General features: G+C 42.6%; 1 protein-coding gene and 1 pseudogene across 2 annotated transcripts in view; one reads left to right on the top strand and one right to left on the bottom strand.

Moving 5' to 3' along the window:
* VSTM4 (V-set and transmembrane domain containing 4) overlaps positions 1–18,377 on the top strand; it is a 93,716-nt gene that overhangs the window by 22,081 nt on the left and 53,258 nt on the right. For both annotated transcript variants that reach the window (XM_016135661.2, XM_016135662.2), the window contains exon 3: positions 14,163–14,231. In XM_016135661.2, the coding sequence (XP_015991147.1) occupies positions 14,163–14,231 (69 nt within the window). The remainder of the gene's footprint in view (positions 1–14,162; positions 14,232–18,377) is intronic.
* Positions 8,908–10,205, bottom strand: LOC107505477 (annotated as a pseudogene).

Consider the following 18,377-nt stretch of genomic DNA (forward strand, 5'->3'; position numbering starts at 1 on the left):
AGTAAACTTATCAAAAAAGCAATTTAGATTGGCCTGACAATGTCTCTTAGTAATATACCTTTTCCTTTTTTAATTTCTTAAAACTTTTATTTGAAAATTCATTTTAAAGAAATTAGCTATCGAGCTATGAAAAGACATAGAAGAATTTTAAATGCATGTTACTAAGTTAAAGAAGCCAATCTGGAAAGGCTACATGTATGTGATAGCAACTCTATGGCATTCTAGAAAAGGTAAAACTATGGAGATAGTAAAAAGGTTTGTGTTTTCCAAGGTTAGCTAGAAGGGAGGGATGAGTAGGTGGGGAGCGCAAATGATTTTTACAACTGTGAAAACACTCTGTATGATACTATAATAGCTTGCATTAGGGTTTACCAAGAGCAAACCCTAAATGTAAACTAAGGACTCTGGGTGATATAAATGTGTCAATATAGGTTCGTTGATTATAACAAATGTACCAGTTGAGTGGGAGATGCTGATAATGGGGGAGGTTTTGCATGTGTGCAGGCTGTGGGTATATGGGAAATCTCTGTACCTTCCCTTCAATTTTGCTCTGAACTTAAAACTACTCTAAAAAATAGTCTTAATAATAATAAAAAATCCATTTTAGAAACCTGTTATAGATAGATGTAAAGTTCATTAGCCTATAGTTTTAAAACCTACTTTTTTAAAAAAAAATCAAGACACTTGCATGACTGTGGCAATTTGGTATTTTTTATTTTTTCATTTTTCCAGTACATCTCACTTAGCCGGAGTTCTTTTTGACCTGTGAAGGATCACCACTGTCTAAAGGTCACAAGTTCTTCTCTGAGAGGGAAGGGATGGGAATGTGGTCAGTGAGCCCACAAAGGTCATTATTGGGAAAGTTCGTTCGGCCGGTTGTTGAATAAATTAAACTCATAGATATTATTTGGGTGCTACAACTAAATTGTCATGAACACTGATTAGAGTCTAGCATCTTTAAATTGTTTGTATATATTACAGTGAAGTCAAGTCTATTACCATAACACCAGTCCATATCATTTATCCTTGGCTTTGCTCTTTGAAGGAGCAGAGAGTAAGGGATGAGTTACAAAAAGTGTCCGATGAATTGGGGATAACCTGCAGCCTGTCACTTTCATTCGGTGTACCTAAGATGGTAACTCCTAACAAAGTCCAGCTCATTAGATGTGTGCTTGTAAAATGCATTATCAATGTCATGAAAAATTTAAAAACCAAAACAAAAACCTAAGACCAAACCAAATAACTGACCCACCCCAGATGCAGTATTATATTATATGATTTACTTTGCTCTATATATTTTTGAGTTTCCTCCAAAATGGGGTTATACTTAAGCATGTGTGTGTGGTGACAAAAAAAATTAGTTGCAAATTATTGTGAAAAATTACACTAATAAATGAATTTGCTTTTTTCTGGTGATACCCCTGAAAGCATTTGGCTAAGAAATGTAGGCTGTATTAATTTGGGGTAAAGCATAAGTTGCTATTTTATGTTTGAACTGTGCAAATTATTAAGATATGATGGAAAATTGAGGATTTTGAAGAATGGGGAAATATTAAATTGGGGTTTACCTGCAAACCATGTATGTGTGAGATTATGGGGGAGGGCTCCTGGATATAGGGTTATTGGTGCTGTGTAGCACAAAACAAAATGATAAATAATGAAGAATGAAAACATATGACCCTCTAGATGACAGTGGAGTCATGCTTGGCTTATTTTAGAGATTTTGTCATGTCAGATGAACTTGTCAATGTCATTTTTATAACACAAAGTGGAAGGAAAGGCAAAAAATGTTACACAGTTACAGTTTCTTCGCTTGCTTGTGCCATGCAACCATTTCACTGAGTGAGAAACCCTGCCTGCAGAGAAAATGGATCGAAATGTCCTAAGTGACACAAGGCATTGGAACCCTCTGGAGAGACTTCCAGAGGATACCAGGAGGGTCAATGCTGGATTTGATTTCATTTAATTGTTTTATCGATGACATTGAAAAAGGAGCACATGGCACCCTAATGAACTTTACAGAAAATGCAAAATTGGGAAATGTTCTTAACGTCAGCAAGGAGTAAAACATAATAAAAATGAATCCAGAGAGGTAAGAAATACAGGCAGGAAATAACAGAATGAGATTCAATTTGGAAAATGGCAAAGTAATACATTTTGGGAAAAATGAATCACAGGCACTGTTGGATAGTCAACAAGAGGCTAAGAAGCTATTTCTGTGAAGGGACTTCAGTGATGACAGTGGTGAATTAGATGTGCATCTGCAATGTGATATGGCAGCACAAACAGCCGGTGTCGTTTCCGTCCATGTGCAAATTGGCCTGGTGTCCCTGAGAAGGAAGGCGATTGTGTTGTGTGTACTGTGCTAGTGAGACTACACAGTCTGTTTTGGGAACCTCATTTCCAGAAAGATAGATTCAAACTAGAGAGGAGTGGCAAAAATGATAAGGAAATGAGTGGCAGTCTTCAGAGACATGATCATTTCAGCTGAGGAAATTTTGCTGGGCTCAGTGAAGAAAATGCATTGGAAAATAATATCAGCTATAGTATATTCTGCAGTGCTTGGTGGACTTATTTATTCCTTCACTTAGTGGGCATTTTATCAAGCACCTACTTTGCACCAGGCCCTCACTATGCTGAAAACTTTGGGGCATATGTGTGGATCTATCCAAAGGGGTAGTAGATGCACAAACAAATATAATGTTACGGTGAAAGTGCAATAATAAAGGTGCAAAGAGGGCATCGTGGGAACACATAGGAGGGCCCCAAGGATGAGGGAGAAGGCTGTGCTTAAGCTGACACTGGCCATTTACACTGGGCAGGGAATGGGAAGGAGAGGCATCTCAGTGTGTAGTGGGTCAGGACTGTTGGAGTCTGAGCTGGGAGGTGGAGGCAGCTATGGTTAACTAGGGGAGTGAGGCAGGGCTCATGGCAGAAGGGCTCGTACTAAATATTAAGGAATTTATACTTCATTTTGTGGGTCAATATTCTCAGCCTTGCCTCATAATAAGCATCCCTGGATTCCCAAGCATCTGCCCAGGATACTCTGGTCTGTCTAGTCTGGGATGGAATTTGAGTATTTTATCATTGGACAGTTTGGGAAATCTCTGCTTTAGGCCATGGAAATCCTGTGAGTAAATCTTTTGCTAGATCCTTCTGTTGGTTGCTTGGGGCATGGATTTGAGGGGGACTAGACTAGAGGGTGAGGAGGCAGTCTTTTGTAGTACCAACACTTGAAATGACAGAGGACTAAATTTGGCAATAGGGATGGAGAGACATTAAGAGGTCAAATGAGAAGCCTTTAGGGTTGACTGGATGTAGGCAAGGAAGAGAGATTTGGGTGACACCTAGGTTTCCCTTGTCATGCCTGACCTGCCATGTACCCACAGTCAACAGAAGAGCCACAAGAGATAGAGCTGCTCCATTGGGGAGGTTTAGGATTGAGAGTGAGGGGCTGTAGGCCACCATGCACTAATGTCCAGTAGGTACATGGGACTAATGCTCCTGTCTGATCTGGCTACTGAGAACTGATTTCTGGGTCAGGCAGGTGAAAACTTGAGGGTGGGTGATATCCCCAAAAGGCAGGGGCCAAGGATGGAGGCCTGGGAAACACCACCATTTGGACAGCAGGAGGAGCTACCTCGGCTTGGGGTCCAGTATGGGGTTCTCCAGCCCATTGGCTGTCTGGAGAAGGTCAAGTGTCCTCAGTGGAAGAGCAGCACTGGAGGGTGAGGATACAGCAGCTTTTCTCCAGGATTCGAGGTCCATCTGTGTGAAGTCCAGACAGTGTTCCAGGGAGGAATGAGGTGTACTCACCTCCATTCCTGCAGCCCGGTGAGCCCTGTGTCCTCACTCCAGTGGCAGCCATCCCAAGGTAACTGCTTCTCATTCATTCATCATGAGCAGGTGAATGCAGTTGTAGACCTCACTGCAGGAGAGACATAACAAGGGAACCCACCCAACCCAGGGATAGCAGGGAGGTTGATCCCAAGTGCCCTGCACCCAACACTTGGAGGCACAGCAAGGCTGAAGTTGGTGGAACAAGGAAGTCAGGATGGAAACAAAGGGAATGTGAGCAGAGGTTTGGGTACTTTCCAACTGGGAGATGAAGTTGCTTGGCTTGATCTCTCTCTTTCAGGAGGTGTCGTATTTATTTTGGGGATGTTCAGAGGTTTCTGAATTGAAGGTATCATAGATAGACCAGTGCAGAGATTTCTAATTGTTCCTGATTCTTAGTAACCTTAGGCCAAAAGAAATAGCTAACAGGTTTGCTTTTTAAGTAGTGGAGTGCATCAACTTAGTATTTCTGTCATAAAACCTGGGATCATATGTCCCTAGAGACTGAGACGAGCTGTTCTCTTTCGGGTAAATTCCAAAGTTACTTTTGAAATAAAGTGAAGATTTTGTATGTTAGGGGGGCCAAGTCTCTCCAGTAAGTGTGAAATAATGCATAGCAAGTTGTACTAAAATGTCTTTGCAATTAATGATACTTTCTGAAGACATTTGTTACTCTGTCCCTGCAGACATGAAGGAGTGGGTGACCCTGCATTTGTTCTCCACACTCAGTGTTGGCAGGTTACTTGCTGCACATTGGTTGTGCGGTTTATAAATTAAGCTGCCATTTTCCCATGACTGGGATGTCAGGGTCTCCATTGCCTCTGGATACCCTTCACCATGTCTACCTGGTGTCTCTGCATCCAAGCGTTGCCATTTGTGTCTTGTCTCTGCTCTTCGATATTTTTTTGACCTCCCTTTGCTTTGGGAGTCTTCCAGCCTATGTACCTTTTCTGTCCTGCTTGATGTCCCTGTGACCTGCCACAGTTGTTTTCCTCAAACACTTATCTGGTCTGGTCCCTCCCAGGACATACAGATCCTGTTCTAAGCATGATGACAACCTAGGTGAGGATGGGAGGGTGGACTAGTTCTAAACCTAGTTTTTTGTTTTTTTTTTCAGGTGCCAATAGGAAAGTTTCTGAGATGAAAGCTGAGGGTTTGTGGGCTGAGGGTTTGTGGGCTCTGGCGCAGTCCTGGGTACCACATGCCTTTAGATGTCTTTGAGCGTTTAGATGGGCCAGCTTGCAGGGCTCTGCCTCTGGGCACTGCATGGGCCCTTTGTGGCAGGGAACATGAGCCCCTGGTATTCACAAGGGTGGCATTGTCATTAATTTTAGGCTTCTGCTCTTAGGGATTCAATAGTTTTGATTCCCCAAACTTCATAGTACATCATGCTCAATGGCTTTTCAGCCCAGCTCTGCCAACCACAGACTCAGAAGCAGTCTGATATTCTGAGCCGAAGTGAAACTCTACTTTTAGATGTAGATCTCTTCAACAGTGAAAATGCTGATAATAGAAGCAATTTGCAAGGACCATCTCCTGAAGTTTAATCAGTATTTTCATTTAACCCCAAATAACATATTTTAATAAGCCAAATTGTTATTTGACTTACAATCATGTAAGTTAGCTTTAAATGTGAGCAGTAGAAAAAGCAAATGGAAAAAAACTATTACCTAAAAGTATTCAGGGACAAAGATGAAATTATAATATAATTTCTTATCTGACTATTTAACCTCAAAATGTTACAGGAAATTTAATAATTAGGTCTGAAAGTACTACCACAGGGAACAGATATTTCAAGTTTCAGTGGAAGAAATTAAATAATTTCTTTTTCTCTGGAGACATGGAAGAGATAATTAGGAATGAGATTAACTAAGCATTTAGTGCCACTGCTTAATTAAACAAGCACACATCATGATGTTTAAAGTGTCGACAGGTCCAGATACTCAAAGAAAACAAATTGACAACTGGAGTGCAATTTAAACACTACTACCCTTATTCCTACTGCCATTTTCTTGGAAGAATTTAAGAGCTATAAAATGTAAACTGAGCAAACATGTATTCAGCACCAGCTGATGAGTCTGTGATCACTACTTCTTGCCCAAGAGAAGTGAGAGTGGAGAAGTTTGATCCCTACTCTCCTGGGTTCCCAGCCTCATAATCTAAGGAAGGAGACATATGTAGATATGAGTATAAATCTGATAGACATTATCAAGGGCTAACAAAATGAGAGTGTGAAAGGGCCATATCAGAGGATGACTCTAGCCTGGGAGTAAGGGAGAGACAAGGATACATTCTTGGGGGAATATGAGAAGGTCACTTGGGAGGACGTGGGATTCTTCTGGGGCCCCAGGGTGAGAAGAGTTATAACAGTTATGGGCCATGCCATGTCAGGAAATGAAGTAGCCTGAGCAAAATGTAGCCAGAAAAAGGGGAGTTTGCAAATAACTTGATGGAATTGGATGCATGTTTGTGTTTGGTGAGGGCCAGGGTGGACGATGATAAAGGAAAGGTTGTATGTTGAACCCGATCAGGAATTTCAACTCCAGGGACCCTGTCAGATACTTCTTAAATGCATCCTCACATCTGATACACAAAAGGCTTGATTATATATATATATATATATATATATATATATATATATATATATATATATTTTGATGAAAGTATGAATGGTTGATCTAAACTCTTTGGTAAAATGTCATTTTAATTAATGGCTACAAAGAATGGAAAGTGATAGCAAGCAAGCAAAAGTACAGACCTATCCTGGAGTTGTATCAAGCCATAAGTTTCAAAATTTCCTAAGGACACACATGGCCTTTGTATTCCATAGCGGATCCCATCTCAGAATGCAAACTTCCAACTGCCTTGTCACAATGGGAAGTCTATTTATTATGTTTTTTTTTTTATTCATTTGCTCTTTTGGTTTATTTTCTAGAATTTGTCATAGAATACAAAAGGAAAGAGTGGCTTGAAATAGACAAAGCTAGAGCTTTTCCATTTCTCATCAGCAGCTCCATTAGTGCAGGTCACTCAGAGGTCCTACTCACATACATGGCTTTGTCCAAGCCCCAAGAGAGACTGCCTTTGGCCTGAGTCTTGGACAGGCGAGCGCAAATGGAAGCAATAGGCAAATTTGTAAAGCAAAAACAGAAAAGGTCTCTGTGTTTCTTTGGGGCTGCAGTTGTCTTCCTTGAGAACGCTGTTCCAGTTATAAATAGTGGGGATGCAGCTACATTAATGTTTTTCCTTGGGAACCATCATTGAATAAGAAAGGCCAGTGAACCAATTATATTACTTTTTTTTTTTTTAATTTGGAGCAAAAGTGTCGACTCATCTTTGTTTTATTTAAGGGTCTTTTCTTGTGCATTTTTCATATCACTAACCTCTTCTGGTCCAAATAGGTTTTTCTCTCCCATTGATCTGTGCAAAATGCTGCTTGTGGAAACTGAGGCAGAATGGTGTCTGCTCTCCAGATCTATACCCCTGGGTGGAAATTAGCAAGATCTACATGCCAGGGACCAGGTCCTTAAACTTCTGCCCCTTTCCTTTCACCTTGAAAGAACTTAAGAATCATCTTCTCCTAAAGATTTGAGGACTTCCTGCTTTCATTCTGTAAGAAACTAAGAACTCAGAGGCTGTAAAGTAAATCATAATAGTCCCAAAACATGCAACAACAAGGCCAGAACATTGAGGGAAAAAAACAGTGTTGACAGCCTGGTGTGCTGATGCTTTCCCACTGCTTCTGAAGCAGGGCTTTCGGGTAAAGGAGGGTGGCTGTGTAGGACAGGACCCACTCCCTGGCCTCTCTTCCCTTCCTCCCAGAATGCAACAATGTTGTGGTCCCAGCACCAAGTTCCCTTTGGAAGACCTTAACCCACCAAAAGGGCATAATATTCATTCTATTCATTCGTTCATTCAAAAAGTAACTATGACTTGTTATGGGCCAAGAAGGATTCTATGAAGAAAACAGACGCACTTCTTTCTCTTCAGCTTGAAAAAAGGACAAGGAACAAGATAAACAAGTAAAGCACAATGATGCATTCTAAGGCAACACATTCAGCAGGTAGTGAGGCTGCGAAGTATTAGATAATCATTGAAGGAAGGTCTCCCTGACTCAAATTCTCTTGTTTCCCAGTTTAAGCCACATGGGAAGACACATCAATCCTTATAGATGCCTGCCCTTTTGAAAATAACTTGCTCTAAAGCCATGTTTTTCACTTTGCATTTCTCTGTACTAAGACTTGCTATTTAAAGGGACCCTTTTAGAGTCCTTTGTAAACAACTTGTGAGATAGGCTTAGTCCCTATGTTTTGCTCTTACTTTTGACATTATAGAGGCATTGGCTTAGTTTCTGGTCTGGGTCAGGAGATTGAAGACCAGGGCCCAGTTCCTCATGAGTTGGATCCCTTCTCCCATATGCTCACCTCTCTACCAGGAGTGTGTGAGGCAGGGCTCCCCATGGAAGCCCTGGGACTTCGAGCTCAGAACATCTTCAGTGTTATGTTCCCTAATCAGGCGGATTCCTAAGCTCTCCCTAGATGTCTCGAACCAGAAGCTCTGGGTGATGTCTGGAAATCTCCATTGTAACAAGAATCCCAATTCATTCTCCTGCAAGCCGAAGTTTTAGAAATCTTGGTTTTTGGGTACTAAATGAAGGCAATAACCTGCACAGTCAAGACCTAAAGAATGCTTTAGCCCGGCCTGACCAGCAGTAGAAAGAGAAAGGTGAAGACATGTCTCCCAAACTTGGGGTCTTTCCCTGCAGTTCTGCCACTGCCCCCTGCAGCCTCTTACTCCCCTGTCTGTGCCAGGGCCCTCTCTACACCCCTCTCCATCAATACCTGCACCCTGGCAGGCTTCCTGTATCAGAAATGTGCACCTTACTTTAAATAGATGAAGTTTAAGCTCTTGTAGGATTTTTGGTTTTTTAATTTAGAAAAGTTAGGCTATGTTTATTTAGATTCACATGCAGTTGACTGGGTCAGTGTGATTCAAACAACAAAAAGGCATTTCTACTTCATTCTATTCTGAGTCCCAAGGTTGGGACCCAGCATGGCAAGAGTGCTGCTTTCACAGGTTTACAAGTTTCTCATTGAGGGAAGTCTGAGACTGCCAGGTAGGTCATCATCAGCAGGTCATCGATGACCATTGAGCATGGTCTTGATGTCATCAGGAACTGGCTTGGATACTTGGTTAACTAGACTAGTCAAGAAGCAGCCCATAGTTTGTCAGCTGACATCTTTCCAGACAGTACGTCTTCCACATACTGCAACCCTGTGCTTAGGGCATCCAGAATGTGAGCCAATGACTCTGCTACTTGCTGCAAGTCACTTGAGATTCCAGTCATCCATTTGAGGCTAAAGCAGGTCTTCATGGATCAGGTCAACTCCAATGAGTTCCGTGTCCAAAAATGCATATTTCATGGTCAGAGGTGGGAACATCACTCCTGTGGTCCTCCCAGGGACACCCATTAAAGTATGGACATAGGTCTTGATGCTCATGCGGGTGTTCCAGAGACTCCAGTCCACAGTGAGGTGAATGGGGTTGGGGCTTCCTAGCTATAGTGGATCAGCACAGACTACTCTGTGATATCATGGCCTGTAGCATATCAGTTCAGGATGAGCTCATTTGGGAGGGACTTACCTGAGCAATTCATGTATGTTCTTAGCAAATTCCATGTCAACAGCAACCTCTTCTGACTCATTGGCACTGAAAAGAAATTGGTGACTTCCACTGTGTGCTTGTCAGCAGTTCCCAGTGAGGTCCCGATAACTTGAGCAGCACCTTTGTTGCGTCTCTCATAGCTGTTCATGATGGAGGCCAAAGTGACTGGGTGCAACTGGACTATGGCTGCTGGGGGCCTGGTAGAGCAGGACCAACCAGTAACTGTGCTGGGGTCTGCACTGGGCCTGGCATTGAGGCAGGGTCCAGTCCAGAGCTGTAGTCATAGCTGCTACTGCAGCCAGGTGTGGGGATGAGGATGCAGTTGGAGTTGGAGCTGGAACTGGCGTTAGAGCTGAGGTTGGGGCCAGGGATGGGGCTAGGGATGGAGTGGCTGGAGGAGCACTCACTGGTACTACCGGTGTGGCCGCCTTATTGAGAGAGCAATTGTTGGATTCTTTACTAAAGTAATTGGAGACACTGGTGAGCAGGTGGAAAAGAATGTTGAGAAAAAGGGGCCTTCCCAGAGCTTTTAAGGGGTGGGAATGGGGCAGAACAGCCTACAGCTCAATCATCTGGCCCACTGCCTCACCATAAGGGCAGATGGGCTGTGTTCCCCAGGCACCGGGTCCCCAGGAAATTACAAAGTGGTCGAATAGGTCAGTTGATGACTTAGGTTTGGAATGCTCTTTGCTCCCCTTCTCCATTGTGACCCCATCTGATTCATAAATAGTCATAGGAGTCAGATAGAAACCAAATGCCTACTCTATTTCTGGTGAAGCTGTATGGAGAAAAGGGGTTTAGCACTGAGACCAAATGGGCTTCCTTCTGCTTTTCTGGTCGTTTGCACTACCCTCCTCTCTGCCCTCCCCCAGATCCCCCACCCTGTGGGAAGAGGGGGTTCTTGGACTGCTTACCCTCGTGGGACCCCTGGAGACAGGAAGAATGGAAAAGGAGGATGCACATGAGTGCCCCCAGACAAGGCTCCCTGGGAAGCAGGGCTAATAACACTCCCAGCAACTGGGATAATGAGACCTTCCCAAGGAAGCAAACACTGCCCACCTTCACATTAGCTATTTGCTGAAAGGCCAGTCTCAGAGAACAAGGCCACCTTGAGGGCATTGACCATATTCCTCTCACTCAGAAGGGGGCAGTATGTCAGAAGCTCACCTGGATCAGGGGCCCAGCTTCCCATGCCAGGTATAAGAGGGAGGGTGAGCGGAGATGGGAACCTGGGGCGTGTCAGGGAATGTAACTCCCATCAGTCATGCTCCCTCCTGGGCAGGGACTGCAGTCCTGTTCCTCTTCCCCTCCTTGGAAAACCCAGCACAGAGGAGTGCAGCCCCCACCCACCATCAAGACCCCATATGACGACCCATTGGTTAAAAGGCTGGCTGAACACACATGAATCCCTAATCTTTGAGGGTTTAAACTGAGAACTGCCCAAATGATAGGTAGCTGTCAGAAGGTAAGGAATTTCAGTTCCCCTGAACTAATGCTTAGGAATAACCAGGACTTGGGGGGTATGAAAGACTTCATGTTGTCTTTTTCCCAGTGGTCTCAGAGTCTGGCTGGATCACAAGGTGAGGTGAACACAGTTGAAAGTGACAGATAACAAGCCACTACTTTCTAAAGTCATTCATGCTCTTTCATCAAGAGATTTGCATTTTATTTCAGAGAGTCTTTGAGCAACATTAATAATTGGTGATTGGAAAATTTGCCACTCTTTCTTCAGTCAAGCAAAGTATTACCTTGACGTATATCATCCTCTGCCATCCTGTCTATTCTGCAGTGGCCTCTTATACTCAGCCTCTCCAGGTTGACCATGGTAAATTATGTCAGCCACGCACAGCTGTGTCATGGAAGGAGGCATATTAATAAAGTCGGTGAACCCACCTTCTGTCTATGACAAAGCCCTGATGTTGTGTCAGCCTGGCTTTATACCATGGTGTTTCCTTATGGTTTGTAGACTCAGACACATGGCTTGACAATGTATCAGATTTACTTTGAGATAACATAGGATTAGCAGCTGAAACAAGAAAGTTATGTGGAACTTTGGGAAATTTTCTGAAACTCTAGCAGAATTCATGTAAAGATTTCTTTTTCTTGTAGGAACAGATAAGATTATGATCAGTGTTGCTGACAAAAGTTGCTGCACTTTCCCATGAAATAGCTGCACTGGAGGAAAATGGGGAGTATCCCTGAATTCCTTGCTTAGAGCCCCATTGGCTTAGAATCTCAATTTGCTGGCTCTTTTAGCTCACATCTCCTGCAGAAGATTGGGGAGACCTTGTTATTCTCCTTTCCTAAATAAGGCCAAGGGAATTGTATTTGAACTAAACCAAAGGTCCACAATTTCTCAAAAGAAAAAAAGTGAAGGATGAATAAAAAGTTGTCTGAAGGCACTTGCCTTTGTTAGAATGGTAACAGCTTATTTGAGCTGTAGACATTTAGCCACAAGAACTCTCTCTTTTTTTTTTGGACCATTAGGACAATTGAAGATTCACAGTCTAGGGCAAAGGGCTGCTAGCAAAGAACCATGATGGAATTAAGTGTGGAAATTAAAGCAGGTCATAAAGTAGACTAAAACTCCCATCTTTAGGGAGCTAACATCCTTATGGTTATGAATGGCTTACTAGGTCTCAGGCACTGTTCTGAGCACTTCTCATCTATTTACCCATTTGATATTCACACTTACCCTGAAAGTAGGAACTTCTTATAATCACTATATTATAAATAAGGCAACTAAGGCACCGGGAAGTTAAGTGACTTTCCCAAGGTCACACAACCAGCAAATGACCTGGGTTGGGAGCAATGTGATTCTGCACTTCTGACCAGCCCCAAGGAGACACTGAAGCTGCTGATCCATGGACCACACTTGGAGTGGTAAGGCTTTGGACCACAATGGGCATCCTTGACATCTCGAAAACTTAAATTCCTTGGAGATGCATTTCTTTCTCATTCCTGTAATGTCTTCATTAGGACTCTTTGTGGTTATCCTGGGCTCAATTATTTGAAACTATGAAACCCATTCAAGCTAATTCAGAAGAGAGGAGGGGATAGTTTAAGGAAACAGACATCATGGAATGCAAGGATAGCAAACGCAATAAGTCCGCCCTTTTGAGACCCAAAGTGCCATCAAGATCAAGTCTTTCAGTCCTACAGGTCCTCTTACCTCCACTTTTCTCTATAGGTTTTGCCTTTTGCTCTATTCTGCTTTCCTGTTTTCCAAATACAGGTGTCCACCCCAAATTCCACAAGATGTTTCAGCCCCAGGGTCCACAATAACCATATGTACTCTGTTTCTTAGTTTAAATTCTTGAAAGAGGAATCCGATTGGTTGCTCTGGCAGTCAGAAATTACAGGGGCTGTGTTGGGGACAAATTAAGCAAAAAGGATGGCAGACAACATCTTTTGGTTTTAGAGAATTTAGATTCTAATGGGGAGGAGTTCTCTGGTAATGGCAGACTAATTTATAGCATATTGAAGCCCCCCTGAGAACATTAGAAAAGCTGAAAAAGCTGGGCAAAAGGTCTGCATTTCAGCTTTTCTAACTACATATTTATATTTCATAAATATATCTGTATTACATAATTACACAATTATATATGTGCATATATATTTCCGCTACCCTAATTGTTCTCTGAAGGACAAAAAAGATAGGGAGGGAGACAGGGATATGAATAGGTAGTAGGTGGGTGGGTGGGTGGATGGATGGATGGATGGATGGATAGATAGATAGATAAATGATAGATAATTTTTATTTGGGTCCTAGATTCTCTTTTCTAGAGTTCTTTAACGTGGTAGCCACTGACCACATGTCGCTATTTAAATTTAAATTAATGAAAATGAAATACCATTACAAATTCAGTTTCTCAGTCCCATATGGACTGGCTACATTTCACATGCTCATAACTACATGTGACCAGTGACTGCTATATGTACAGTGCAGAAATAGAATATTTCCATCATCTCATAAAGTTCTACAGGACAGTATTTTAATTCCCTGACATCTTAATTTTTAGATTTTTACCAATGATTATGTTACCCCTTTGCATAGAACCTTTTCCTGGCTCCAGACTCTTGAGTATGATGTTCAAGGTTTAACACAGTATAACTCACTTCTGTGTCCCTGACTGTTGTTGAAAACAGGCACAGTGAGTGCAGTGATCAACCACTGACTGAAAGTAGACAACACAGTCTCAAATCAGATGTCTATTGCTTTGTGTGACTGTCCTGCATGGAGAATGGTGCTTAGAGCACTGACCTTGAATCATCAGATGACCTCAGACCTCTCTATCTTGTGATACCAACTGGTAAAATAAATAATGTTTTGGTTTTTGGAATTCCTATTGGGGAACTCTTTATTTTGCAAGTATATGGAGCAAGTGGGATTTCTACCAAACTGGTCGTTTATTGGCTTTTAAACAGATAACGTAATTTTCTTCTCTGCTGCCTCGAGACTCCTAGTTGTTATGTGTAAGTCATCACACCTCTCCTTGACATGTGACTTGTGACACTTAAATGTAGTTTTGCAAATGTGAAAAATTACTTTGTAAATCTAAGTGTCACTTATGTTGTATGGCATTATTTTAGATTGCAGTGTGGGTCAGGTCCATAAGCTACTCTACTTTATGCTTTGCCGTTTCTTTTTTGTCTTACAGTGATTTCCCTCAAAGCTTCAGAAGACTCATCCTTTGATAAAAAGAAAGCGACTTGGGCATTTTTTGAAGGTAAAGCTTGTATATTTCTTTATGATAAGATGCTATCTCACTCTTAGATAATAAAAAAAAAAGGAATGCATAAGAGGAAAGACCTTAACTTTTTAGTTTTGCCACATCAAGTTGTTTTCTTGTCCGAAACGTAAGACTAAGACAGGAATTTCTTGTGGTATGTGCCCACAGGTTTTGAAGGAGTGAAAGTGAAAGTGTCAAACTGCATAATTTGGGGTTGTTTGTTTTGTTTTGCTCCAGAAATTCTATTTCCAGGTAATATTAGGAAGGGATCGTCAAGTAATATAAAAATGGAAAGTACATCACTCTAAATAATTTTATCTTAGGTTCTTAAGGAGTTTGGGATTCTAGCAATAGTTTGAAAACCATAAGCAAGTGATTTTCAATCCGTTTGGAAATCACTGGGGTTTCTTTTAAAACACTGAGGTCTGTATTACATCTCTAGAGATTCTGATTGACTTGTAACTTGTTTATAGCTCTCCAGATGACTTCAGGGTATAGCCGGGGCATAGAATAGTGGTTCCCAAAGCTGGTCCCAAACCAGCAGCATCAGTATCAGCATCACCCAGGGAGCCTGTTACCAATGTACTTTGTTGGGCACCATTCTTGCTCACAGACTCAGAAACTCTTGGGGTGATACCCAGCCATCTGGGTGGTTTTGATGCAGGCTCCAACTTGAGCCTTGGAGCAGCAATTCTCAACAGGAGGTGATTTTGCCTCTCCAAGGGACATTTGTGAACCTGTGTATACATTTTTGGTTGCCACAACTAGCATTTTGATGCTATCGGCATCTATTGGGTGCGGGCCGAGGATGCTGCAAAACAGCCTGCAAGGCACAGATCAGACCCCCACAACAAAGCATTATCTGGCCCCAAATGTCAAGAGTTCTGAGGCTGAAAAAACTTACCTAAGAGAAAGAAAAGTTCACAGAGATTGTTATTACAAAGTAGTTGAGGGTTATGACCATAAGTAATGAAAGAATATACATTGTGAGTTCTCAGGCAGAGCCTTTGATCTGTACAAAACTGATTAATGTAAGAGGTGATCAGGAAATTATAAAGGATTGCATCTTGTGGTATTTACTGATGAGGACAACCTTGTCAAAAGGATCTAAGGAGATGTGTGTGTCTTGGGGCCTCACGATCCCTTTTTGGTACCTCAACAAGTGTGGAAGTAGAGCTAGCCCTAGGGGAGAGCATTTGGTCAAACCCATCCTTCTAAAAGCTAATTAAAAGCAGTTGGTTGAGGTACTTTCTCTCTTGGAAAAATGTAACCATAACTATGAACATCATTTGCAAACTATAGGATATCACCTAGGTAGGCCATTATGATTTATTGTTTCATTTTGAAGTCATAAATATTGTGTTTCTCAGATTGTGCTTTAACTAGGGAATCTTGGTATTCTGTGATTTTCATCTTCATGCTTTGTAGCTGCCTTTTTTATTCTTTATTTGATGACCTTCTTCTAGCAAAATAATCTCAAATTCCCTCCTTTAGCCTTTCATTCAGTGAATGCCTGCTTGTTCATTAGCAAAGATATGAAATTGACTTTACTCTTCCTGGGGTGAAGCAGTAGAAAAAGCTATTAATTTAACCCATGTTTCTGGAGCTGCCCTATGACCCAGACACTGTAAAGGTGAGTTATGGAGATATCTGGGTGGTGCCTCAAGGCAGGTCGTTGGCAGCTGTGACAGCAGGAGCCCTATATATCATCAGATACATAAGGTTCTTTTCAGGGCTTGTTAATAACTCAGACTCTGTACTTCCCTCCCGCTCCCCTCCCCCCCACCCTCCCCCCCCAAATTCTGATTATTACATTTAGGAAGTGATCAAAGAATTTGTACTTGATCGGGGCTCCAAGTATTGCAGTGCAAGTGGTCTGAAAACCATATGTTGAAAATACCAGGGTACAAAGACTCAGACTTTGTATATTTGGAAGGATTGTATCATTTAGTCTCCACTTACATTGCAGCATAATTAGCATCCCTAAAACACTTTGCGTAATTAAGATTTTATAATTCATGTGTAGCTGCAGAATCTCAGGATTACCCTCTACCTAGCTCTCTGCACAATGTCCATAGCCCAAATTGCCCTTTCTTCTCAACACAGAAAACTAGGTCCCCTCTGGGCAGCAGAATTAGCACTCTCACTCTGCATAATGCCTCAAAGCAGCTGTTTCCACAGTGCTCTTTTCCTTTGATTTCAGCAGCAGTTTTTGTGGGTTTTGCTTTCTTAACCCAGCCATAGTGTTGGTGAGGTCAGGAGTGTGGTTGAAGTTCTCTGGCATGTGATCCTAGGCCTTTGCCCTTTTGTTCTTGGACAGTGAGCTGCAGTAGGTCTTGCTGAGTAATATCCATCCTCCTAGGCTTAGTGAGGCCTGGCTGAGTGCCAGCAACACAAAAAAGGCATTGTCAGGCCTCTTGGTAAGCTGCTAGACTGAGTTAAAATCCCTCTGGGCTGTTGCTCAGGTATTTTGCCCCAAGTAAGATGATATTACAGGCTGGATAAAAAAATATATACAGCAGAAATACAAGTTTTCTCCACAGAACTGAGATCTCCTGGACATTTGCATTTGCCTTAGAAATGGAGAGGACTGGCATTGACTTTCTAGATTGAGTGGTTCACGAGAATTGGGTTCTTTCATTCTGTTGAAGAATGCTGGATACCAGGTTTCAAAGCAGCTCTGAATATCCCTGTAGGCCTCAGGGCTGCTGGGCAACATGTTCTGTGCTATCTGCCTTGTGTTGAGGCCACTCGGACTGGCCTGCTGTGGCTTGGCTTTCTGGGAGCTGGGGAACTGGCACACGGACACTGTGCACCCCATCTCTGCCTCCCTGCCACGTGAGCATCACTCCAGCCTGCCAGCTGGCCCCACCATCTGCTTCAGGGAGGCCAGGGCTGGGGGCCATGGGGAGACATTTTCTGCATGGCGGCTTGCAATTGAGCCTAAAAATGACATTGATGCCTTAGGAAGTTCAACGGCAAAAGACAAAACTGCAAATGAATTTGGGGACTATAACAAGATTTTTTGAACTATATTAAGTGTGCAGGTATAAGTAGTATTTTAAAAGTGAATCCCAGATTTGATTAAGTGCAGACCTTTTGTTAAATTTGGAACTGAAGGTTTGGATTCAGTCTCTGGACAAGCATTGTTTGGCCTGGTCTATTTTAAAACCTTTGAGTCAACATTTATAATTAGAAGGGTATTTACATAAAAGTTAGAGGAAAAGTTGGAAGATAAGGCAACATTGGACAGGCATTTCAGCCTCAGAACATTTCAGCCTCAGAACGGTGGCCTGGAGCAGAGCTGCAGCTGCCTCTGTGGAGCAGGGTACAGCTTTGCTCTAGCTCACCTGGAGAAAAGGTGGCCCTGGAATGTTAGGAGTTTGTGACCCTTGCTTAAATGGCTTAGATTTCAACTTTTGTTTGCAGAGAAAGATAGGGGAAGTGGTTTCAGTGTTTTATGTAGATAAAGCAGGGCGATCATTCTTATGCAGCAAAAGAAATATTTGGAACAGAGGAAGAAATGAGAACTTTGGGGTAACAGTTGCTGCCCAATCCAGGAAAACTCAGATGTTCTTTTTTAGCTTTTTTCTCTGCAAGGTCACAGTAAGGTTCATGTAGCTTCAAGAACACAGCAAAGAGCGGGCATGATCCTTCCGAGGCCTGTGGGGACCCACACATGGAGGGCTGGTGCCTGTTGGCCAATGTCCACAGCCTGGAGGGCCTGCCTGCTTGGCGGTTAGCTGAGCCTTCCAGACTGGCCAGATGTTTTATGATTCTGTCACCGCAGTTGCCTGTGGAGAGCCCTTTTGTGCCACGTTGAAGAGGCTGTGATCTGAAACCATAATGTGAGCCTCTTGAAGCCCCTCACCTCCTGCCAGGGCAGAGTGGACCATAGATGTCTATGATATGCTTATGTGGGAGATTCTCACTTTGACCTTGTTTCTCCTTGGTTCCTGCAGTCCCAGAACCAAGGAAAGGGTCTTGATGAAGAGGTGAGCTTGTGGATCATGTCACTCTGCTCCAGTGGCTCAAAAACTTTAGTAAGACACTTTTTCTCCATGTCAGTGATAAGACTGAAACCAAATTGCTCTTGCCTTTTGGTCCAGGGATCCATATCTGCGGAACCCTGAGAGGCAGCTG

Source organism: Rousettus aegyptiacus, unplaced genomic scaffold (assembly GCF_014176215.1).
Source record: "Rousettus aegyptiacus isolate mRouAeg1 unplaced genomic scaffold, mRouAeg1.p scaffold_m13_p_6, whole genome shotgun sequence".
In the NCBI taxonomy this organism is placed as follows: Eukaryota; Metazoa; Chordata; class Mammalia; order Chiroptera; family Pteropodidae; genus Rousettus; species Rousettus aegyptiacus.